Source organism: Entelurus aequoreus, linkage group LG08 (assembly GCF_033978785.1).
Source record: "Entelurus aequoreus isolate RoL-2023_Sb linkage group LG08, RoL_Eaeq_v1.1, whole genome shotgun sequence".
Classification (NCBI taxonomy): Eukaryota; Metazoa; Chordata; class Actinopteri; order Syngnathiformes; family Syngnathidae; genus Entelurus; species Entelurus aequoreus.
This window is the reverse complement of record NC_084738.1, coordinates 27,043,291-27,069,690: the sequence shown is the minus strand read 5'-3', so window position 1 is coordinate 27,069,690 and position 26,400 is coordinate 27,043,291. Positions and strand designations below refer to the sequence as shown.

At 39.2% G+C, this 26,400-nt stretch overlaps 1 protein-coding gene across 1 annotated transcript in view; it reads right to left on the bottom strand.

Annotated features, from left to right (window-relative positions):
* Window positions 1–13,639: 13,639 nt before the first annotated feature.
* The window catches only part of LOC133656382 (rho GTPase-activating protein 22-like), a 61,353-nt gene continuing 48,592 nt past the window's right edge, over window positions 13,640–26,400 (bottom strand). The window contains exon 3 of the mRNA XM_062057468.1: window positions 13,640–13,762. Coding sequence (XP_061913452.1) covers window positions 13,640–13,762 — 123 coding nt within the window. The remainder of the gene's footprint in view (window positions 13,763–26,400) is intronic.

The following is a 26,400-nucleotide window of genomic DNA, read 5'->3' as shown; positions in this document are numbered from 1 at the left end:
TGATGAATACAAATTAAATTTAAAGTCCCAACGATAGTCACACACACACTAGGTGTGGTGAAATTATCCTCTCCATTTGACCCATCCCCATGTTCAACCTCTGGGAGGTGAGGGGAGCAGTGAGCAGCAGCTGTGGCTGCGCTCGGGAATCATTTGGTGATTTAAACCCCAATTTCAACCCTTGATGCCGAGTGCCAAGCAGGGAGCCAATGGGTCCCATTTTTATAGTCTTTGGTTTGAACTCACGACCTTCCAGTCCCAGGGCAGACACTCTAACCACAAACCACTGAGCAGGTCTAACCTACATTAGCACATATGGATTCATTCATTTTTGTTTTGTAGGTTAAATAAAGTGTTTCATATACTGTGCTACTTAGTTAAAGTTGTTGATCATTTTTTTTCTTGAGTTTATTTTATTATTCAGTAAGGGTGTGGGAAAAAATCGATTCAAATTCGAATTGCGATTCTCACGTTGTGCGATTCAGAATCGATTCTCATTTTTAAAAAAAATCGAATTTTTTTTTAACCCTTGTGTGGTGTTCGGGTCTGTGGGACCCGTTTTCGATTTTTATTAAAAGAAAAATGATACAATTAATACATTTTTCAAACTGAGATTCACTGGCTTTGGCTCATTTTCTGTGAAGAACATATATCAGAATACATATTTAATGAACACACGGGTCCACTGGACCCAGGGCTAATAGAAGTGTGGAAATTGATGTTCTGTGTACCACACACACACACACACACACACACACACACACACACACACACACACACACACACACACACACACACACACACACACACACACACACACACACACACACACACACACACACACACACACACACAGACAGGGGGAGGACAGAGTGTAGGTACACAGAACATCAGAGGGTCAAATGTGCGACAAAATGAGAGCAGACGGTGTTGACAAACAATGTTGCAACCTTGTGTGGGAAGCGCAGGTGCAGAAACACAAAAGAAGAATCACTGTGGGATGCAGAAACTGGCAGATAAATGTCCATGCAACGTTCATATTGTTGTTACTCAGCCAGTGTTTGTGGGTCTTAGACTTAGACTTACTTTTTATTGTCGTTCAAATTTGAACTGTACAGTACAGATAAGAACACAATGTTGTTGCATTAACTCATGGTAGTGCAGGATAAAAAAGCAATAAGGTGCATATATAAATAAATAGATTACTGTACAGATAAATATATAGCACTTTTGCATATGCATCCACATTCATGGATGTATGTTATATTGTCTTTATATTCCAGCAAGTTAATCCATTTTTGGGAGGAATTGAGGGGATTATTATGATGTGTTCAAGAGTCTTATGGCCTGAGGGAAGAAGATGTTACAGAACCTGGAGGTTCTGCTACGGAGGCTGCGGAACCTCTTTCTAGAGTCCAGCAGTGAAAACAGTCCTTGGTGGGGGTGGAAGGAGTCTCTGCAGATTTTCTGAGCCCTGGTCAGGCAGCGGCTTTTTGCGATCTCCTGGATAGGAGGAAGAGGAGTCCTGATGATCTTTTCCGCCGTCCTCACCACTCTCTGGAGAGACTTCCAGTCTGAGGCATTGCAGGCTCCAGTCCAGACAGAGAAGCAGTTGGTCAGCAGGCTCTCTATAGTGCCTCTGTAGAATGTGGTGAGAATGGGGGCAGGGAGCTGTGCTCTTTTCATCCAACGCAAAAAGTGCATGCGCTGCTGAGCTCTTTTTCCAAGAGCTCCGGTGTGTAGGGACCAGGTTATATTGTCAGTTATTTGCACCCCCAGGAACTTGGTGCTGCTTACCATCTCCACCGCTGTGCCGTTGATGAAGAGTGGAGCGTGGCTGGACTGGTGCTTCCTGAAGTCGACGATGATCTCCTTGGTCTTGTCGACGTTCAGGACCAGGTTGTTGGCTCTGCACGAGTCAACCAGATGTTTCACCTCCTCCCTGTAGTCCATGTCGTTGTTGTCACGGATGAGGCCCACTACTGTCATGTCGTCCGCAAACTTCACAATGTGGTTAGTAGTGGACCTGGCGCGGCAGTCATGGGTCATCAAAGAGAACAGCAGCGGACTCAGGACGCAGCCCTGGGGGTCGCCGGTGCTCAGGTAGATGGCACTGTAGGTGTTGTTGCCTACTCTCACAGACTGTGGTCTGTCTGTGAGGAAGTCAAGCAGCCAGTTGCATGGGGGGGTACTGAATCCAAGGGGGGCCAGTTTGCTCACCAAGTGCTGCGGGATGATGGTGTTGAATGCCGAGCTGAAGTCCAGAAACAACATCCGCACGTGTGTGTCCTTTCCTTCCAGATGTGCTAAGCTCAGGTGGAGTGCAGAGGAGATGGCGTCCTCTGTGGAGCGGTTAGGGCGATAAGCAAACTGGTATGGGTCGAATGTGGGGGGAAGTCTGGAGACAATGTATTCCTTAACCAGCCTCTCGAAGCACTTCATTACAGATGTTTTTTGGGATAAGTCAGTATTTTAACATAAAAGTGTTTGATTGTGAGGCCTTTTATAGCTACAAAATGCAATGGGTCCATCAGACCCACGAACACTGGCTGAGTAACAACAATATGAACACCCCACAAGGGTTAAATAAAAAATAAAAAATAAAATAAATAATATTTTAAATTTTTTTAATTTTTTTAAATTAATCAATCCAACAAAACAATACACAGCAATACCATAACAATGCAATCCAATTCCAAAACCAAACCCGACCCCAGCAACACTCAGAACTGCAATAAACAGAGCAATTGGGGCGGCATGACGTAGTGGGTAGAGCGCCCGTGTCAGAAACCTGAGGGTTGCAGGTTCGCTCCCCGCCTCTTACCATGCCGTTGTGTCCTTGGGCAGGACACTTCACCCTTGCCCCCGGTGCCGCTCACACCGGTGAATGAATGTTGAATGAATGATAGGTGGTGGTCGGAGGGGCCGTAGGCGCAAATTGGCAGCCACGCTTCCGTCAGTCTACCCCAGGGCAGCTGTGGCTACGAAAGTAGCTTACCACCACCAGGTGTGAATGAATGATGGGTTTTTAACATGTAAAGCGACTTTGGGTACTTAGAAAAGCGCTATATAAATCCCAGGTATTATTATTATTATTATTAATTGAGAGGAGACACAAACATGACACAGAACAAACCAAAAGTAGTGAAACAAAAATGAATATTATCAACAACAGTATCAATATTAGTTACAATTTCAACATAGTAGTGGTTAAAAATCCCTCATTGACATTATCATTAGACATTTATAAAAACAATAAAAAATAAAAATGAACAATAGTGTCACAGTGGCTTACACTTGCATCGCATCTCATAAGCTTGACAACACACAGTGTCCAATATTTTCACAAAGATAAAATAAGTCATATTTTTGGTTCATTTAATAGTTAAAACAAATTTACATTATTGCAATCAGTTGATAAAACATTGTCCTTTACAATTATAAAAGCTTTTTACAAAAATCTACTACTCTGCTTGCATGTCAGCAGACTGGGGTCGATCCTGCAGAAATCCTATGTATTGAAAGAATAGAGAATCCCTTTGAATCGGGAAAAAAATCGTTTTTGAATAGAGAATCGTGTTGAATTAAAAAAAAAAAAGATTTTGAATCGAATCGTGACCCCAAGAATCGATATTGAATCGAATCGTGGGACACCCAAAGATTCACAGCCCTATTATTCAGTATCAAATGGTTAAAATCGGTCAAAAACTGTACAGAGTTCAAATAACTATTTTTATTTTTATTTACTTGAAGGCAAATCGGTGCATCTTAAATATTCTCTGTTACAGACTAAAATCAGTATTGATAAAATATTTTTTTTGTTGTAAGTTGATCTTTGGTTTTCATGGTGTACTTGCAATACGTTTTATAGACAAATGATACTGTTTACAGTCGGGGTAAGGGGGCGTAACATTTTTTCTTCTTCCTAGGGGGGTGTAACAGAAAATGGAGAAGCACTGTGTTGCGTTCGAGGCGTCGCATAGCTGCAAGGGTTGTGTTCTCACCAAAGCAGAAAACCAAGCAGAAAGCAGCAGGTAAAAATCTGTTGTAATTCCACAAGGCAAGGCAAAAAAATACAAAATCTTAGATGACATAGCGTGGAGCCAAAGCAGACAAACAGTCGCCAAGGGCGAACAGCATGAAAGTATTTAAGCGTGGAACAAAACAAGAAAACGCAACTGTCGGGAGTAGCAAACATTTACCCAGCGACTAAGGCTGGGTGACCTAAGAATATAAAGGGGAGTGATTGACTAAGGAGACAGGTGGGACTACGAATCCTAAACTAAAATGGGTACAGCACTTTTCTACCTTCAAGGTACTCAAAGAGCTTTGACACTATTTCCACATTCACCCATTCACACACACACTGATGGCGGGAGCTGCCATGCAAGGCTCTAACCACAACCCATCAGGAGCAAGGGTGAAGTGTCTTGCTCAAGGACACAACGGACGTGACGAGGTTGGCAGAAGGTGGGGATTGAACCAGGAACCCTCAGGTTGCTGGCACGGCCACGCTCCCAACCGCGCCGCGTCGTCACTAATAATCAAAACACAACACGAAACAGGACCCGGTACATCGGGTCATGACACACTGCCCTAAATGAACAATATTGCAGTCAAAAACACAACATCTGTCAACACAAACAAGTATCAAATGATCAGTTATGGGCAAGCTACTTGGAAAATGTAGTACGCTAAACTATAAGTTACTCTTAATTAAATGTAGCTAAGCTACAGGGGAAGCTATTCCTGTAGAATTGTAGTGAAGTGAATTAATTAACTCATATTATGTTCTACGTATGGTAAATGTTTATATTCACCTTGGAGAAAGCAAACCACCAAGTTTAATTAAATAATGGTATTTCAGTTTGAGCACATAAATAGATAAGGCCTCTTAGTTTGATATTCGCAGATGGATTGGATCACTTCTTGTAGGAAAAGAGTTTGTAATTGGGACTTCGGAATGCAAAAGTGATAACCATATCCTTGAGAAAAGACTACCTGTCTAGTTCAACGCCAACATTTGAGTTATGACTTAAAGCAGACACTTACAGACACTTACACACGAACATCTCCTATTATGGTCAGGATGCACTCTCCTGACTTAGCACACACACCCAGAGACAGAAAGATGGAATATAAAAACTGATGGTTTGGCTTCTCCAGGTAGGAGTCCTCCATTTTTTTACCGGAGTTCCTCCAGGTACTGCAGACCTGTTTAATGACGCTCGCTTGTAATAAAGCAACTTTTTGACAAAACCAGAAATACGCTTCAGTAGCAAGCTACATTACAAGCTACACCTCAAAGGTACATTTAACGGCATTTATATCTATGAGCCCACATGTACAATATCAATGTTAATGTAACTGAGAGTGTACAAATGGACCCACTTAAGGTCCATTATTATTAAGTTTGTGTCATTTAGCTACAACTACCTCTAGAGGTCCCTGCGCCCCCCTGTATGAATTTATTTAGTTTGCCTTTTCTTTGGCCCACCCCTATAATGTTATTCATTTTCTCTACGTACAGTAAAAAACAGCATCTATCTATATCTTGACCAAAAAAAAAACAATGACTTGTGTGGGGACAGTTGATAATTGTTATGTGTAGTAAAACTTTTCATGAACTCAACTCACCTTAATGTGTGTTCCTAAATTTGTGTGGGACGTCGTAGATGAAGAGAGCAGTTTTGATTTTAGTTTGCTTAATAAACAACTGAAAACTAAGGTTTTGGGCATTGTTTTCGCTAAACGCATACATGTGTCTAAATATAGCCAAGGACACGCATTGTTGTGGGTTTCCTGCACGTCGTCTTCGTCACAAAAGGAAAAATCTAATCTGCGGGAGAGAATGCCTCTGTCATTTTTAAAGTATGTTTCTTTTTTTCTTTTTTTGAGTGGTCAGCTTGAAGCGTCCCTCTGTCTCTGACTCCTTTGTCGTCATGTGACATGAGTGCGTGTCTGTTATGATTTTACTTACTAGTTTTGATGATCCGCCTTATCGTGCCTCTGATTGACCAGTATGTAATGTTTCACTCTAACCTTAGCCAATTGTGACTCATCATACGAACACCAACCAATCATCATGGATGTTCTCCCTATGTATGATGTTCTCATTCATCCAGGTCAATGTATTATCTCCATATTTTTTGAGGGCCTGGATTCACAGTCCATTTTTTTTCTCTTTGTAGCTTGTAGCTTTGTAGCGATGATGCTCGCTACATGGGTCTAAAAGTAGCTAAGCTACAGGAAAAGCTATTCGTTAAAAAGTAGCTAAGCTACTGGAAAATGTAGTTAAGCTACGTTAGCTACATGTAGCTTGCTACTGCCCATCACTGCAAATAATTATAGTTGCATGTTACTCACATAAACGAAGTATCCAAACACAATAGAAAGTATCCAGCAACAACTTACAGCAGGGGTCCCCAACATTTTTGACTCGGGGGCGGCATTGGATTAAAAAAATTACTGAGGCGCGATGATGTCACGTTATCGTTGAGGAAAATGCATTTTTAGACAACATGGTTAGCCTGAGCGTCTAGGAGACCTCGAGAGTAACAAGCGGTAGAAAATGTAATAGAAAGGACAGATTTTAAAAAATAATAATTTGGGGGACCCCCGACTTACAGCATCAGGAGTTAAATTTATTGAAATATTGTGACCACTAGATGTCGCTGAAAACAAATGACCACTCCACTTAAAAAGCATAATCTTATTATAATCATATTTATCATAAGGTTAGTGCAGTGTTGTCCAAAATGTGGCTCGGGGGCCATTTGCGGCCCACAGCTTGAGTTATGTTGGCCAGCAACATAATATCGGTAAAGAAATCCATATGGGAAAAACAACAACAAAATAAATTAAAATATGTATCAAAATGAACCCGGCATACTTTGACTTTTCAGTCTACGGCATTGGTGGTAAAAGTTTGAGGAGCACTGGGTTAATATTTTTCATAACTTCCATTGTTCTTTAAGTAATTTCACTTGATCAAATCTTTTCTAGTATTTCGAACTACAAAATAGTCAGTATCGCCCAATACTCAAGACTCCAATATCGATAGCGTATCGGAGGTGAAAAAGTTGTATGGGGACAACCCTATTCAATTCATTCATTATTTTCTCTGTTTGGCGATCAGAACTACTTGAAAGTCAACCAGAGTTGCGTCGAAGTGACAAAAATGTTTTTGATGCTTAGTGGTGTTCTATGTTTGCTAGCAAGGTTACAATGTCAATGCAAAGATCTGCCAATGTGTGTTCCAACAGAAACAGGAATTTTAGGAATTGGCTGCAAAAATGTTTGTCCCCCAAGTTTTGAATTGAAGTCAGGGGCCGGAATGATGTCATTTCCGGGCCGGATTTGGCCCCCAGACCGCCAGTTGAATAGCCCTGCCTTATCTTTTGTTTTAGGGGACAGTTAGTGTACTCTAACATAACATACAGTATCTGACAGGTTGACACAAGCAAAGCTGGAATTTGTGACCCCAGGATGCAGAGACGACAGGCGCAACACAGGTAAAAATGTATCTAATGAGAGCAAGTGCAGCTAGGAGAACTTATGTAGCTCGGAAGTGCACAGAAAAGGTCAACACTTTTTCGGTTAAGTATCAGTAGGTAGCAGGTGTGTCCTGATTGCCAATCAGGGCCAGGTGAGGGAGGCAGCGCTCAAGCCAGAGATGAAATGGCAGGAAATGAAAGCACACAGGAAATGGAAACAAAGAGTACTGGAAAGAAAATAAACACCAAGCCCAGGAAGATAAACACAAGTCCAAAACTGTCATGGAGGGACAATATCTCAGGTGTTTTATTTTTCACAAAATGCAGACAGCCGAATAGTAAAAAAAACAAAGTGTGGACTAAAAATGTCCCCCTTTACTGCACTTTGTACACGCCTGGCAGAAAATAAGGACATGATTGGGCAGCTTTTGTGACTTATTATAGGACAAAACTCAAATATTCTCAAACAATATATGAATATGTTTGTTAGTTTTATATTCTTCTAATTTTACCATAGCTTGGATTCCAATAAAAGCATATAAAATGCTTAGTGGTGGACTGAGTACAACAGAAGGGGAAACTAATGATGTCACAGGTTCATACAATGTGTCTCTTTTAAGACTGGAAATAATCACAGGGGTTTTACATTTTTTTTAATTTTAAAGTTTTATAGATAGTATAACATGTCATTAAAATATAATTTGGGTTTAACAATTTGGTGGTGAATTGTCAGACGAACATTATATTGTCTTCTGTTCTCATATTATTAATAACACATACAGTACATACAGTACGTACAGTACATAGCCAATGACTTTGTTCAAAATTTCATGTCCTCGAAGCTTTATTTTGGAAAGCCATAAAAGCGTATTTAGTCTTGGCTGGTTCTCCACAGGCAGCAAGTTATATGTCTCTCCCCCTCCTCACATCCCATTTCCCCTGCACTGCAATACACGACGACCTCACCTTTCTTTGTGTTATTAAGTCTGCCAGACGCTACTTCATCTGGCAGGTTGTGCGCTTTCGACAATATTCATAATCGCTGAAGCGTACTTGTTTCCTTTCTTGCGCCGCGCTCATTATTCTTGCAATATTTTGCAGCACTTAAGTGACACATGACGTTCACCTGCGGCTAATTACGCTGTTTGTTATGCTGGTCGGCCACCTGCATGGTGTGTGGGACACGTGTGTACTCTGCAAAAATACATATTCACATTTAAACATGTGTTTACTTATTTGACTGGCATTTACTGGAGTATAATTGGAACTTCATTATGACGCCAAATGTGTTGCTAACCCGTATGGAGATGATGGATTTGTACAATGCAGGAGTTCTCTGTTGATTGACGTCATTTTGGCCAAAGTGTGACTACTATTAATAACCACACAGTTTCTTTTCTCGTATTTATAAAGTTGAAATGTAAATATAAGACACAAAAAGCAATATATCACAATATGACAAGAAGAAGAAAGTTTGATCATATTACGCCTATACTGGCTCACCTGCACTGGCTTCCTGTGCACTTAAGATGCGACTTTAAGGTTTTACCACTTACGTATAAAATACTACACGGTCTAGCTCCATCCTATCTTGCTGATTGTATTGTACCATATGTCCTGGCAAGAAATCTGCGTTCGAAGAACTCCGGCTTATTAGTGATTCCCAGGGGCCAAAAAAAAGTCTGCGGGCTATAGAGAGTTTTCTACTCTGGAATGCCCTACCGGTAACAGTTAGAGATGCTACCTCAGTAGAAGCATTTAAGTCCCAAATTAAAACTCATTTGTATACTCTAGCCTTTAAATAGACCCCCTTTTTAGACCAGTTGATCTGCCGTTTTTTTCTGCTCTCTAAACTTTGATTGATTGATTGATTGATTGAATATGCTCCATTTAGTAGTAGTTTCAAAAAAGACTCCGTTGCCCAACAAAAATTGGTTACTTGCACACCAAACAATGAATAATATTGTCCCTGTTATATTTGCACGGTGCATTGCATATTTGCATTGCTGGTGCACACCTTGGAGTCATTTAATTTTGCAGGTACGCACTTAAAGTCCTTTTTTGTTACTTGACGCTATTCGGCTAGCGTGTACTTCAATTCGGCTTCAGCTTTTCAGCACTCATATGCAGTTTCTAGTTTAATTTAATATTTACAGTGTTATACAGCAAACTATTTCAAGTGTTAAATAAATACAAAACACTTTTTTCCAGGCTCATGTCTTTAAAACAGATATCCTTCAGGTATGGTGGCGCTGGTAGCCTGGCAAACCTCCATTTTGTTCCACGAGGTTGCAGCATTTCTCTCATGCAGTTGTTTTTGGGGTTTGCGAGTGATTTTTTGGCATTTGGAGCATTTTTATTTTGCATTTAAATCTGATCTTATATTGTTTGTACAGTTGCAGCATTTTAATTTTGTGATCATTTCCCATTGCTTGTGTTTTATGTTGTTTGTGTGTTTTTGGGTTCAGATCGTTTAGCACATTTTTTTTTTTTTTCCAAATAAAAATGCCTCAATATGTTTTACCACAAGGTCACTGTTTTGGCATCAAGCCTATTGATTGAATGCCAGCATTGTTGTGGTTCAGCTTCTGCAAAACAAATTCCCACAGCGTGATGATGTCACAGCCGCCTGGTTTGACTGAAGTGAAACAAGGCACAGAGATGACGTTTTCTTAAAGCAATATTGTTAATAAAGCCAAAATAATAGCTCGTGGTTCAGTGGTAGTTCTCGCTCCTGTGACTCCAGGTGTTTGTTAATGTCATATCAGCATCTGCGTGATAAAACGTAGAAATTATATCTGGATTGTAGTTGCATTGGGCTGCTTGACAATGAGTTATTATGTTATTGAAGTTGGCTCGTACGTCATGCTTGCAGCCCATTATTGCTGAGGTCTGCTATCAGCATCACACATCTTCTGCTCCCCTTTTTCTCGGTCTTTATTTGCATAAACTGGTCACTGTTTTGAGAAAAATGTTGATCATAAATGATGCTCGGATAAACTGGAGCCTTGCCTATCTGCTTCAATTTTCCTGTTTGAAGTTTTTGTTTAACCGCAATGCCTCGGACTGTTATTGTTGTCCTCGCAAAGCCTGCAGTCAGCACTATGACTGCTGCGATTCCCAGCCAATCTTCAGCTTGTAAAAAAAAAAAAAAAAAAAAAAAAAGGTTTGAGAAAGCAAAGTGATTCTGAACAATATGCAGTAAAATCGGGTCGAGTAGTTCAGGTCATGGGCCAAATCAGTACTTTCAATCTTGAAATGAATATAGTTAATATGTCAGCTCAGATTGAATTGCTTTAGATTGATTAAAAAAAAAGTCATGACCTCGTCAAAATTGAAGAAACACTATTTTTGGCTCACGTTAAGAGTTTTTAATGCAGGGCCACTCCTGGCTAATTTGGGGCCCTGCGCAAAATTGTATTTTGAACCCCTATTATGCACAATCTATTTTGTTGTTGTTTCTTCGAATCCATCCATCCATCCATCCATCCATCCATCCATTTTCTACCGTTTGTCCCTTGGAGCCTATCTCAGCTGCATTCGGGCGGAAGGCGGGGTACACCCTGGACAAGTCGCCACCTCATCACAGGGCCAACATAGATAGACAGACAACATTCACACTCACATTCACACACTAGGGCCAATTTAGTGTTGCCAATCAACCTATCCCCAGGTGCATGTCTTTGGAGGTGGGAGGAAGCCGGAGTACCCGGAGGGAACCCACGCAGTCACGGGGAGAACATGCAAACTCCACACAGAAAGATCCCAGGATCGAACCCAGGACCTTGGTATTGTGAGGCACACGTACTAAACCATGTTCCATTGTGCTTCCCTGTGTGTATATATATATATATATATATATATATATATATATATATATATATATATATATATATATATATATATATATATATATATATATGTATATATTTACATGTATAAATTAATTATATATATATATATATATATATACATATATATATATATATATATATATATATATATATATATATATTCGAATCCTCAAAACAAAAATGACATCAAAAATCAGATTTCTTTGTTGTATTTCCATAATTTCATCAATGCAACGAAACATAATCCATTAATACTGTAATAGAAGTTGAACTTAAAGCACCATGGTACAGCAGACTAGTCATGTGGTGAATCATTCTCTCCAGGATTTGCTGCAGGGAAAACTAACATTTAATCATGAATGCTCATCATGTATTTGTAGCCTACATAGTCCCACCTCCAAAGACATGCACCTGGGGATAGGTTGATTGGCAACACTAAATGGTCCCTAGTGTGTGAATGTGAGTGTGAATGTTGTCGGTCTATCTGTGTTGGCCCTGCGATGAGGTGGTGACTTGTCCAGGGTGTACCCCGCCTTCTGCCCATGTGCAGCTGGGATAGGCTCCAGCACCCCCCGCGACCCCGTAAGGGATAAGCGGTAGTAAATGGATGGATGGATGGATGGCTCTTTCAACCTTTTGGGGTTGCCGAACAGATCCGAGTAGCGTTTTTTTAAATTTTATTTTAAGGAATACAAGTGAAATTTCACAGATTTAAACTGATTCAGGCCTTTCAATTTTAAAATTGGACAACTCGCTTTTAATTTTGATTTTCAAAATGATCCCCCAGATGGCGCTTCTTTTCCCCATTTATAATCATGCAGCAAAATTTCACACCTGTCACAAAGTAGAAAACTGACTCTTTTAAAGAGGAAAATAGGAATACTATTGCATTTGATATTTAACAGCATTTATATTTATTTTTTAGTTAGGATATTAAAATGACATAAGGGCTAATTATTCCTCTGGAGCCTACCTGAAAAGTATTTATTTCAACTTAAGGGTTGCAGGTTCGATCCCAGCTTCCGCCATCCTAATCTCGGCCGTTGTGTCTTGGGCAAGACACTTCGCCCACCTTGCTCCCAGTGGCAGCTGGACTGGCGTATGAAGGTACAGGATTCCCTTGAAAAAGGGGGACTTTCTAAGTTAAGTTAAAGTTAAAGTTAAATAAATAAAGGTTAAAAAAAAATACAATGACATGAAGGAAACTGGTACAACTGGATATGTTGGTATGAGTACACATGCTTATTAACTGTTCTAATAACAATAATATTTGCACCACTTGCTGTCCTCTAACAAGGAACTGAAACGCAAAATTTACATCAGGTGACATTTTATTTTGAAATTTCACAGAAAGGCATGCAGTGTGACTTTCTTCCAGTCTCTCTGTCTCTGATGGCACTGTGTGACACTCTAAGCTCAGGGGCTACAATGTTAGGGATGGATAACGAATTCGGTACTTCTAAAAGTACCCACCAAAGTCCGCCATAATTTGATACCTTTGTTGCACTTTAGGTCACGTCCGGTTGCAGACTGGCACCAGCTCAAAACAAGCCGACAGAGCTTATTCAGGATTCACTTCCAGTTTTGTGTTAAAATATTTTAAAAGTATACAAAATAAATATTATAATATTTGTTAAAATTGTGAAGCGCCGTGTAGCCTTCAATTTTCCGTGCCAACAAAGCAAGAAGAAGGCACTCAAAAGTACAGTAAGGCCCTACTTTTCAAATTGCCTTAGCTTGATGATAATTTACATCAAATTTGCCATATACATGCTACCAATTAGCATTATCAGTTTTACAAGGTAACTTCAACACCTCCAAATTTGGTAATGAAAACTACACAAAGATGCATGTTACAATCAAACAGTCAGTGTGTAATAAATACAATACCTAGAGTACACACACTTTGTAGGGCTCAGCAAAAGAAAAGACGGGCACATTCAACTTAATGGAAACAACTACTTCCTGTCTAAGGCAACACACTGTAGTCTATACACTACTGCTATTTAATGGCTTGGATTTGCAACTGCATGCAATGTGTACAATATGCTAGAGTACAGTACTTGCAGATGAGACACAGAAATATAAGAAAACAAGATAACTGGAAAAATTAAATTGTACACGAACAAGTACTGACAATTGGTACCGTTTGTAACTCCCTCCAAATAGCACAGACACAATGGCTTTCTTGAACTGATTTATTTGAATTTATTATTATTTACAAGGCTTCATTTCCCTTCAAATTCACCAGTTCAAGAAAGCCATTGTGTCTGTGCTATTTGGAGTGAGTTACAGTGAAAACTCGTTTGCCTGCATGGAGGAAATTGTGATCTTCAGGCTCTTATAGCCCACACGCTTAGAGTCCTCGTGACACTTTTTAGTCTTTGTGACAGTCAGTCTCTCTCTTTCTGCCTACACATGGAATCAAACATGTTTACTCATACCCGGAAGTAGCTTCCTTACATCAGACGACAGACCAAACGAGACACTTCAAAATAAAAGTATGCCCACAAACTTAACAAAAAGGCATGAAATTACATTTTTAACCATAGTAACTTAAATATAGCCTTCTTATGAACTTTTATGCATTTTGATTTTAATTCCCTTTTATGAACTTAACTTATTATTCTGTTTTTAGAGAAGTAAAACAAATTATAATAATTATTAGTAGCAACAGTTACACCGTTAAATATCGTTATTTATTCCCATTTCCCGGGAAATTTATTTTTATCGATTCAAATGTGAAAGGCTTTGTAATGTACTTCAATTGTTTTATTTGTTGTTACATTTTGATCAATCCCGGAATTTCAGCAAGAAGCCAAATATCCCTAACTTTTTGCAAGTGGTGTATATTACTGTATGTCGGAAAGTATTGCACAATTTTTTTGGTTTTCCGACCGTGATTTGTGAGAAGTAATTGGATCCAATCCTCCTCCTGTCTGAGAGGAGAGCGACATATGGAATTCATCCACGGCACACATCCATTTTTCATCATCGCCCTTCTCCCCTTACTCCATGGTGTAGTGCTGAGCCCGTAATGGTCCACCAGTGGGCCGTTTATACATACGCCAAATACTCCACGCGCTTTCATCCTCATCACCTTCTCCCACTGTCTGGATTCTTCCAAAAAGACTTGAAACATCAGAACTGAAAGCCCCTCAGCCCTTCTTCCAACATCATTTTGGAGACAGAATAGGGACATATGGAGTAAGGCTTCAACACGACCACATAAGCAGTGTTAATCGAATCAATCATTGTTTTAAACGTTACAACGCCGTTACCGACAGTGAAATGCGGCCATGTTATCATTACACCAGGGGTCACCAACCTTTTTGAAACCAAGAGCTACTTCTTGGGTAGTGATTAATGCGAAGGGCTACCAGTTTGATACACACTTAAATAAATTGCCAGAAATAGCCAATTTGCTCAATTTACCTTTAACTCTATGTTATTATTAATAATTAATGATATTTACACTTAATTGAACGGTTTAAAAGAGGAGAAAACACGAAAAAAATGACAATTACATTTTGAAACATAGTTTATCTTCAATCTCGACTCTTTAAAATTCAACCGAAAAAAAGAAGAGAAAAACTAGCTAATTCGAATCTTTTGGAAAAAATAAAAAAAAGAATTTATGGAACATCATTAGTCATTTTTCCTGATTAAGATTAATTTTAGAATTTTGATGACATGTTTTAAATAGGTTAGAATCCAATCTGCACTTTGTTAGAATATATAACAAATTGGACCAAGCTATATTTCTAACAAAGACTAATCATTATTTCTTCTAGATTTTCCAGAACAAAAATTTTAAAAGAAATTCAAAAGACTTTGAAATAAGATTTAAATTTGATTCTACATATTTTCTAGATTTGCCAGAATAATTTTTTTGAATTTTAATCATAATAAGTTTGAAGAAATATTTCACAAATATTCTTCGTCGAAAAAACAGAAGCTAAAATGAAGAATTAAATTAAAATGTATTTATTATTCTTTACAATAAAAAAAAAAAAATTACTTGAACATCGATTTAAATTGTCAGGAAAGAAGAGGAAGGAATTTAAAAGGTAAAAAGGTATATGTGTTTAAAAATCCTAAAATAATTTTTAAGGTTGTATTTTATCTCTAAAATTGTCTTTCTGAAAGTTATAAGAAGCTAAGTAAAAAAATTCATGAATTCATTTAAACAAGTGAAGACCAAGTCTTTAAATATTTTCTTGGATTTTCAAATTCTATTTGAGTTTTGTCTCTCTTAGAATTAAAAATGTTGAGCAAAGCGAGACCAGCTTGCTGGTAAATAAATAAAATTTAAAAAATAGAGGCAGCTCACTGGTAAGTGCTGCTATTTGAGCTATTTTTAGAACAGGCCAGCGGGCTACTCATCTGGTCCTTACGGGCTACCTGGTGCCCGCGGGCACCGCGTTGGTGACCCCTGCATTACACCGTAACACGTCGACAGCCGTGCTCAGTTCCAACATCATATGCTGCATATCTCCAACACTGTCTATGTCTTCTACACCCACCCACACAGCACTTCTTCATTTTCCACCCGTCACTCGAGCGAGATGCATTCGTGGACATCGGAACTCCGAGCATCAACACAAAACACAAGCGGGTCGTTACGCACTGATATCTAACAGCTGTAACTAGTACCATATTTTCCTCAAAACTCGACAGTGCGCCTTATAACCCGGTGCGCCTAATGTAAGGAATACGTTTGGTTGAGCTTACCCACCTCAAAGCTATTTTATTTGGTAACTGGTGTAATGATAAGTGTGACCAGGCGATGGCAGTCAAACATAAGAGATAAGTATAGGATGCACTATGATGGCAACACCAACATTTTAAATGTTCCTTTGAAAATATAGAACATTACACACGGCGCTCAAAAATCTATCAAAATGTTTTAGTACGACTTTGGTAAGCTATGAAGCCGCACCGCTTGAAGGATTGTCGGCGCATTAAACATACAAGTATTATTATGGTGTGTGTATAAGGCAGCGTTTCTCAAAGTGTGGGGCGTGCCCCACTGGTGGGGAATAGAGACATGACAGGCAAGGAACGGGAGGAAATTTCACTTAAATTTTTTTTAAATTTTTATTATATTCTTAGATTTTTTTTTTACTATGCTTTCATTTTCTATACACACTGTAAATCACTTCTGTCTGTGAAATCCGCTATATAAATAAATGTAAATTACTTAGTTTTCCTGTAGGCTTTAAATTTCTAGGTAGGAGCGAAAGTTTGACAGACATAGCAACAGTAACTAATGGGGACGGGGCTAAGCGGAACAAACTTTCGCGCGGATGGGTAGCAGGCTAATGTGTGGACCACAATTACACAAAATGGATTCATTTGTGACTCGCACCTCAAAGGTCGTCGAGCCAGAGCCAGCGCCTGCAGAGAAACACAAATCTGACGGGCCTAATCAACCAAAAAGCCAACCGAAAAGAAAATATGATGAAGGGTATCTTGCTCTTGGATTCACGGCAGCGGCGGTGGGGGCAGAGGAGAGACCCCTGTGTGTTCTGTGTCTAAAACCGCTAGCAGCAGACAGCATGAGACCCAACAAATTAAAGAGACACCTCGAGACCACACACCCCAATCACGTCAATAAGCCACTTGATTTCTTTCAAAGAAAACTGGCAGAGTACCGTCAACAGGAGAAGCGCATGGTAAAAGCTGCATCAGTAAACAGTAACGCTCAAATGGCTTCATATAGAGTTGCGTACAAAATTGCACAATGCAAAAAACCACACACAATTGCTGAGCAGCTCATTCTCCCCGCTGCAATAGACATGGTGTCAGTCATGCTTGACGAGACAAGCGCAGCAAAATTAAAAGCTGTCCCACTGTCAAACGACACAGTTGCGAGACGTATATGCAACATTGCAAGTGATCTTGAGGAACAACTCGTAGACAAATTAAAAATTTACACAATTAAAATTACAAATTAAACTCATGTTCACTTGCGCTGTCTTGCCAAATGCATAACTCCTCTTTTTTTTTTGCAAAGATTGCAAAGTGGCACTTTTATTTTATTTATTATTGAACTTGATGCAAGTTATTTGATTTATTATTGAACTTGATGCAAGTTATAACACTTTTTTTTGATTTATTATTGAACTTGATGCAAGTTTTAACACTTTTGTTTTATTTATTATTGAACTCGATGCAAGTTATTTTATTTATTATTGAACTTGATGCAAGTTATACCACAGCTGCACAGTTATTTTATTTATTATTGAACTTGATGTTATTTTATGTTATTGAGTTTGGATGAATACAACTTGATGTTACTTGATGTTCAATAAATTTGAAAATGTTAAGCTTGGCATTAGCGATCTGTTGGGGCGATGGGGGCAGGTGGGGCTTGAAAACTCCCCCTTGTCCAAAGTGGGGGATAACAAAACAAGTTTGAGAACCACTGGTATAAGGTTAGACATATTATGTGGCGTTTTGTTTCCCAATATTATGCAAAGGCAACTTTTCTTACCTTCTTGTACCTGCTGATCTGTATTTGGGATCTGCATAAATCCTGAAAAATTGCGCGCGTCTGCGTCGATGCCGTAGTCGATACGCTTCTTTTCTTTCTCTATCTTCTTGTTATGTGACATTAATCCTCCGCTGTTACGATTTCTAATATAAAGTAGTGTACAGTTCTTAATTATATCTGTCAGTAAACTCGCCATGAAAGCGCTAAAACATACCGGTGTAGTGAGTTTACATTATTCACCCTACGAACTTTAGTTATTAGAGTTCCGGTCGGACATTTTTTCACGGGACACATTTCCTGTGTTGTTGTTTCCGGATGAGGAGATGCTGCTCCATTATTGATTTAAGTAAAGTCTGAATGTCATTAAAACAGTTAGCTCCATCTTTTGACACTTCTTCCACACCCGTACTTGCACGCTACACTGCTAAATAAGACCGCCCACAAAACGGCGCATCCTGAAGCAACTGTCAGAAAGCGTCTTGAAGATGATCTGTAAAACATAATCTTGTTCAAGAGCGACCATTAAATGTTATGTAGACCACAAGAAAGTGTTTTCAATATAATACTAATAATAAGACTCCTTCAATGCACCCTATAATCCGGTGCGCCTAATATATGAAAACATATAAAAAATATACCATTCTTTGGCAGTGCGCCTTATAATCCGATGCGCCCTATGACCCGGAAAATACGGTAACTATAACTACTACTTTCTAAAAGTAAAATGCTAAACACCGCACATATATTTGCTGGATGGAGTATCACAATACTCAAAGACAAGCCTCATTTCTGACTAAATTGTGTGTAGACACTTGTAGCTGGACGGATTTATAAAGAGTTCAAATTAGGTGTTCAGGCCAAATGTCCAAAATGCATTTGGGGAGACGCTGATAAGAGTTTGGGCTTACATGATTATGTTTAATTATGGAGTAAAACATGGCTAGCTTGTGCCAGTCATATTTTTTTAGAGACACACACACTCTAATGTAAATACACATATTTAAGAGTAAGGCTTGGATTTGGAGTAGCTACTACTTGCTTTTAATGGCACATTACGTTTCCGGAATGTTTATGGCTGTTCAGATTGCGAAGCAGCCTTTACACCGTGCACCTTTTGTCAAATCTCAATGCAACACCTTTAAAGTAAATCTGTCAAAGAGTTAAAGTCATAAAGGCAATTGTTATAGCTGGTTTTCGGTTTTTGCTCCACTGATGCACACTAGTTGCGATAGGCAAAGAGGTGTTAGGGGCCAACAAGTAGCAGATGTAGGACATTTTAGTGCATTGTTTCGAGCTGGATTGGACTGGCGTTTTGTCTGCTTTATTACAAGCCCCTGCACTAAGGATGCAAGTTGTAGAGTTGTTTCGAGCCTCTTGAACTGCAGCCCCTTAGGGTGGTCTCTTCTGTGTGGTCAGTCTACTACAGGGTTATAATTACAGCAGGAATAGGATTCATATGGCCCCATTCGTCACAGTTTACCGGACACATGAAACGTGACAAATCGTTGGCGTGCACTATCCACTTTAGCCGCCAGATGGCAGTAGAGTCTTTAATATCTTAAAATGCAATTCCAATTTTGAGATTTGGAATTTTGGGATGATACTTGGACTTACAACTAGTTGAATGACACCTCTGCCATGGCCTGAGGTGGTCTGTATCGCTTTCACTGGCACTAACAATTTTGAGGAGGGTGGCAGGAACCCTGTCACAAAAAGAACTACAAATATGCTGACTTGCTTTACGGCATACGTCACTCCCCCTTTCCCCATTCGTTAAAAAGACAGAAGTTGATGCAAACCCCTACTTGCAATTACTGCTATCATGGCAGAAGCTGCAAAACAACCATATAAACTAAACGTTTTGTCTAAGGAGACAAAAAAACAACAAAAAGGGAGGCTACCCGGGTAGAACAGATAGTCAAGGATCAACATTGGCCCGGCTTTCACTCGCTGGCGTGAGCTCAAAGACCAGGAGGGATTTCAGACCGATGCTGCCTTGGCTCTGTTCCTGCTAATCTAGTAATAATAATAATAATGGATTAGATTTTATATCACGCTTTTCTATTATTAGATATTATTAGATAAGCGCTCACAGAGAAGTGGGAACCCATCATTCATTCACACCTTTCGATGCTTAAATCAAAATTATAATGGAAATGTGCCTGGTACCAATAAATAGCCATAGTTGGTAGTTCCACACTGACACTACCAGCCACGCAATAAACTCAAACGTACTGTAAAAAGAAAAAAAAACAATGCGATGACTGCAAACCGCAAATATGAAGTTAGAGTAAAATATGTAGGTTCCTACTGTGGAAAGATCAGTCATACTGAATCATTGTGGTATTATTGTGTCAGTTTGACGCTATATGCGCTAGTCCCCATGGGAAATGTGGTCTTCCATCTGGCAAAACACTACCGCTTTGGTCCACTGGCGCCGCCAAAATCAATCAAAACTGAAAGTTCTTAAGTTGGGCTTTAAAGGGAAACTTTTTTTTTTTTTTCCCTGTAATTCACAACCCTTATGAGAGACAAGAACACATGCTTTTAAAAATGTTATTTATTCTAACTTGTGAATAAACAAATAAATAAAGTAAATACAGGAAATATAATTCTGCTCAAATGGAGCCGATTTGAGCCATGACGTTGTTGGGTCTATTGCGCCTTTTCCGACCATAAACCCCACCCCCAAAAAATATCCAAAAAGCACCAACAATACTCTACTTACATTTCATGACCTGAATATTAACAAAGTACTAGCAATATTGTTAATATAGGCGCTAACGTTAGGACCTACATTTAGTGGCACATTGATCAGAGAAAGGCAACTTCATTTTGCTGCTATAGTGACATCGTCAGCTGGTGAGCTGCTCGGAGCTCTTGGAAATGTATTCTCGATTATAAATCATGCCTCTCACCTGTACACTAAAATTATGTAGACATACATGGAGAAGTTTGTACACTTTGACAGCCAACATAGATCCGGAAATGACAAAAAGACACTTAATTCCGTCACCCTATTTTTTTTTGCAGGGATTATGAGTCATTCTTCATCTAAATGGGAATATACGAACATCCTAGCTGTCGATCTCCTAATGACAGCAGGCCTTGTACTGTAAGTGATGTTTTATTATGTTTGTTGGCTCTCATGATGTCTGCAGTGAATAATAATCAGTGATCTTGTTGAAGGAAAACACAAACATTGTGATGCGTTTGGGAAATTAATACGCCTGCCGTATGCTTAAAATGAATGAATATGCTTTTTACTGAGTTTGCATGTTCTCCCCGTGACTGTGTGGGTTCCCTCCGGGTACTCCGGCTTCCTCCCACCTCCAAAGACATGCACCTGGGGATAGGTTGATTGGCAACACTAAATGGGCCCTAGTGTGTGAATGTAAGTGTGAATGTTGTCTGTCTATCTGTGTTGGCCCTGTGATGAGGTGGCGACTTGTCCAGGGTGTACCCCGCCTACCGCCCAAATGCAGCTGAGATAGGCTCCAGTACCCCCCCCCGCGCAATCTCAAAAAAGGGACAAGCGGTAGAAAATGGATGGATGGATACATTACATGTATACTGACATCATGTATATCAAACCTTGATGGAGGCCTTTAGATGTTTTTAGCGCTTCATAGGCAGAATAGATCGACTCCAATAAGCTCCATTTTGAGCTGACTTTTGCTCGCATTTATTTACTATTTAGAATGCATTAAAAAAGAAAAAAAACATACGTGTGCTTGTCCTTACATAAGGACTGTGAATGTATGCACCATTCCCCCAAAAAGGGCAATTTCTCCTTCAACCTCATTTTGTACAACCTGCAGCCAACAATTTGACCTAACGATGGCAGTAGAGTATCGTGCAAGCAGGGAATTGAAGGATCTACTTTTTAAAGCTGCATTGACACAATAACTCAGTGCAGAAAGGACAGCGACCAGCAGTCATTGTTCCTCCATAATTGCAGCTGCTTCAAAGGACATTTTTACATAATTATGAACACATTTGACTCACTATGCACGCCTCACAGTTAAGACCCTATACTCACCAAGTGGTCGCAGCAAGGAGTGCACATGCATAGAACATACTACATTGTTGTATGGTTGGTCGCACTGCACTGTTGGAATAAATCAATTGCTAATTATCATACATCCTGATGATAAAACATATTAGGTTTGTATTTGGTTGTAACCCATTTGTTAGATTGTACCATGTGTTCCACTGCGAGTCAAATATGCACATTAGTCCTTTTAAGCCGGTCCAATATTAACAATAGCATGCATGAATGTTTTGTTCCAGCAAACTGTATTCACACCATCAATCCTTCCTGTTCCCTCACACCCACCATAGGCATTGATGTACAGTACAGTGCACCATCTGAGGGATTATCATCAGGCAGCAACATTTGGCCTTCTTCATTATGTCATCACTAGGTCCCGCAGGGGGGTGCTGAGGTCAGATACGGAACGATAAAGACCTTTGGTTAAACATTCGATTTGTGTTGTTAACCCCCTAAATTGGCAGTCGGGAGGAGATTAGGGTGTTTTGGAGGAAGAGAAACTTTGAAGACTTTGGCTGTGGTTCAGTATGCTGTTCCAAGGAGAGGGTTGCGTGGTGGGAATAAGTATACAGTATGATGTGGGAGACCAAAGATTAGTCCTGCTAGAAAAAAAAAAATACAATGTTAAGAGTAAAAATGTCAAAGTTCAGCAGTTATACCTTAAAACACTCACTGGACACCTAACCAGATTGCCTTGATGTCATCCACAGTATAATTGTATTTTGTCTCTGGGCATGACGGCACTTGATTTCAGACAAAAGTAACTGACAATGACAAATGACACCATCTTTTTTAGGAAAAAAGCTTGTCATCAATCAAAGCATTAGAGGTTATTTGGTTGCGGAGGGAGATTACAAAGTGAATCAAAAATGGCCAATTGATGCAGATCATGTCTATTGAAATCATACAGTAGGCCTAACACTTCATTGATATACTGTATAGTCAGCTCTCTTGAGTTGGACAAAATCATATTTTTTGTAAGGGATTCATTATTTGTTGTGTACATATTCAACTGTAACTGCCGGAGACCTTGCATGGCTTTGAAGGTAAAACAGTATAGTAAGTATTTCAAGGATTCAAGGAGCGTTATTTGTCACAGTCGTACACATTTTCACATATACGATACGAAATTTAGACTCAGGTCCTGGCACTATGAGAAAAACAGTAATAAATAGGCAATATAGAAAAACCGTAACAAGTAATAAATAGAAAATAACATAAGGCACTAACAAGATGAAGGACCGAGTTTGGCTGGCCTAAACACGCTGTGTGGAATGTTAGGTAAATGAATACAATATAATGCAGTCGGTGTAGGGGGGCGGGTGTGGAGGTGAGGGGGGGGGGGGGGGATTAAAGAGAGAGACTATGCTTCATTTGGTTTTCTATCCATCCATCCATTTTCTACCGCTTGTCCTTTTGGGGTCGCGGGAGGGTGCTGGAGCCTTCATTTGCTTTGTTTTTGTTGAATTTAAAATGCATTTTTGATGAAAAAAAAAACGAACATTGCATTCTAATATATAAAAAGGATAATTACACACACTACACATGTTTGTACAGGTATAAAAAAGTCCTTCCCCTCCTCTCTTCATATTTTATCATTTAGTCTTACTCACAGTTCTTACTATTGGTATGCGTTTTATTATTTTTTACTTTCCAGTATGTGGATTTAAAACTGAAAGTAAAAAAAAATAAATAAAATAAAAATAAAAAAATAAATAAATAAAAAAAGATTGTGGATTTATGAGGTAGACAGCGACAAGGGACAAGCGGTAGAAAATGGATGGATGGACTGTATTGTGGATTTAATCAGCATACCTGCAGGCTTGCCATCCTAGTGAGCTCCTGTTGCAGACGGCTCCTCTTATAGTTTTCTTCACCTGGCTCCTCTGTACTTAGCAATGCATATAATTGTGTGTGTGTTTGCATGTGTGTGTCTGATTGTTTCCATGTTTTCAAGTCTGATGGTATTATTTTTTATTTTATTATTATTTTTTTTTGTCATAAAAAAATACAATCATGTGTGCTTACGGACTGTATCCCTGCCGACTGTATTGATCTATATTGATATATAATGTAGGGACCAGAATATTAATAACAGAAAGAACAAACCTTTTGTGTGAATGAGGGAGGGAGGTTTTTTTGGTTGGTGGACTAATTGTAAGTGTATCTTGTGTTTTTTATGTTGATTTAATTTAAAAATAAAAAAATATTTATATTTTTTTTATTTCTTGTGCGGCCCGGTACCAATCGATCCAACTGGGGACCAGTGGTCACTGAAGGCATCAAAACTATGAATGAACACATGTGGAGTTATGTACTTAACAAAAAAAGGTGAAATAAGTGAAAACATGTTTAATATTCTAGTTTCTTCAAAATAGCCAGCTTTGCTCTGATACTGCTCTGCACACTCTTGCATTCTCTCGATGAGCTTCAAAAGGTACTCACCTGAAATGGTTTTCATATACATATATATGTATATATGTATGTATGTATGTATATATATATATATATATATATATATATATATATATATATATATATATATATATATTATATATATATATATATATATATATATATACAGTACATGTCAAATAACTACTCTTGATTGTTTGTTTTCAGTATGTAATCTCCCATCAGCTTCACAAGCCTACTACCCTTCAGGAGTGTGTGTTGGTGTGTGTGTGGTTTTATGAATGTGCAGGTGACCCTCCCAGCTGCAGTGTGACTGACATCAGCGACGGAGCTCTTGGACGATCTCTCTAATTAGACGCGAGTACCCTGTCTTCACTTACTACTGTTGTCATCCAAGCAGCTGCTTCACACACACATCACACACACACACACACACACACACACACACACACACACACACACACACACACACACACACACACACACACACACACACACACACACACACACACACACACACACACACACACACCACACACACACACACAGGTGTCCTAACCTGAACCATTACGCCAACCTTTGGAAAAGAGTGGGACAAAAAAAGTTATTTGTAGAAAATATGTCCTACAAATCCTTGCTCACACACACACTAAATTGTCATAATTCGCAACAGATCTTTTAAACATTTGCAGCAAATGATATAATATTCTGAGGAGTATTTTTCAGCTTGTGATTTTATGAATTTTCTACACATTATTTTTAAGTGTTCTTTGCAACCCTGAATCCAGAGAGCGCAGTATGCTTACAAAGTTGATTCTAGATTACAAATCATGCCTCTCACCTGGATAGTAGAACGTTGTGTCAAAAACCGAGAAGTTTGTCAACGTTACATTTACCTGGAGAAAGCGAGAAAGTCACAAAAATTGCTCATTTGCAGGCCACCATTTTTTTTCTCTTTCACTGGGTTGTGATTAATTCTTCACCTAAACAGAAGATATGAACATCCAATCAGTCGTTATCCGAGTGAGAGCAGACATTGTACAGTAAGTGATTGTTGAATCATGTTGCAGTGTGTATTTGTTTTTTAGCACATAGTGTTTCACTAAAGCTGGATCTGTTTAGCGCACAGCTTCTAAAACTTGTAGGTCATTCTCAATATGTTCAGGCTCAAAAATATAAGGTTCTGTATCATCATTTGTCCCAAAGTAGTCTTTTTTCAGAAGTCTGCCATGACTAATAGTTGTTGTTTGTTAAAGGAAAACATTGTGAAATTAACATGTGCAACATATGTTAATATTACATGTTACTATAAATGTGCCTGTTACTACATTGCATACAATATATACTTTCAGCATGTATTTAAAACGTTGATCGAGGTTTATTAGATTACTTTTGCTAGCGTTTATTTACGAGTTATAATGCATAAAACAAGAAAAACATATGTGTGTTTGGGGGGGGGGGGGTTACCCACATATGCGGTCCTCTCCAAGGTTTCTCATAGTCATTCACATTGACGTCCCACTGGGGTGAGTTTTCCTTGCCCGTATGTGGGCTCTGTACCGAGGATGTCGTTGTGGCTTGTACAGCCCTTTGGAGACACTTGTGATTTAGGGCTATATAAATAAACATTGATTGATTGATTGAAGATGCCCGAGTATTTCCCCCAAAATTGCAATGTTTCTTTTCAGGTGTTTGTTGCAATACAATTGCAGGACAGAGTGACAGTTGCAGTCAATCGTGATTTTGTTGCTGTGTGATAGTAAAAGATGAAGGTTGAAGAATGTATACTGTACATTAAAGATTAAAGTACCAATGATTGTCACACCCACACTAGGTGTGGTGAAATTTGTCCTCTGCATTTGACCCATCCCCTTGTTCACCCCCGGGAGTTGAGGGGAGCAGTGGGCAGCAGCAGTGCCGCGCCCGGGAATCATTTTTTGGTGATTTAACCCCCAATTCCAACCCTTGATGCTGAGTGCCAAGCAGGGAGGTAATGGGTCCCATTGTTATAGTCTTTGGTATGACTCGGCCGGGTTTGAACTCACAACCTACCGATCTTAGGGCGGACACTCTAACCACTAC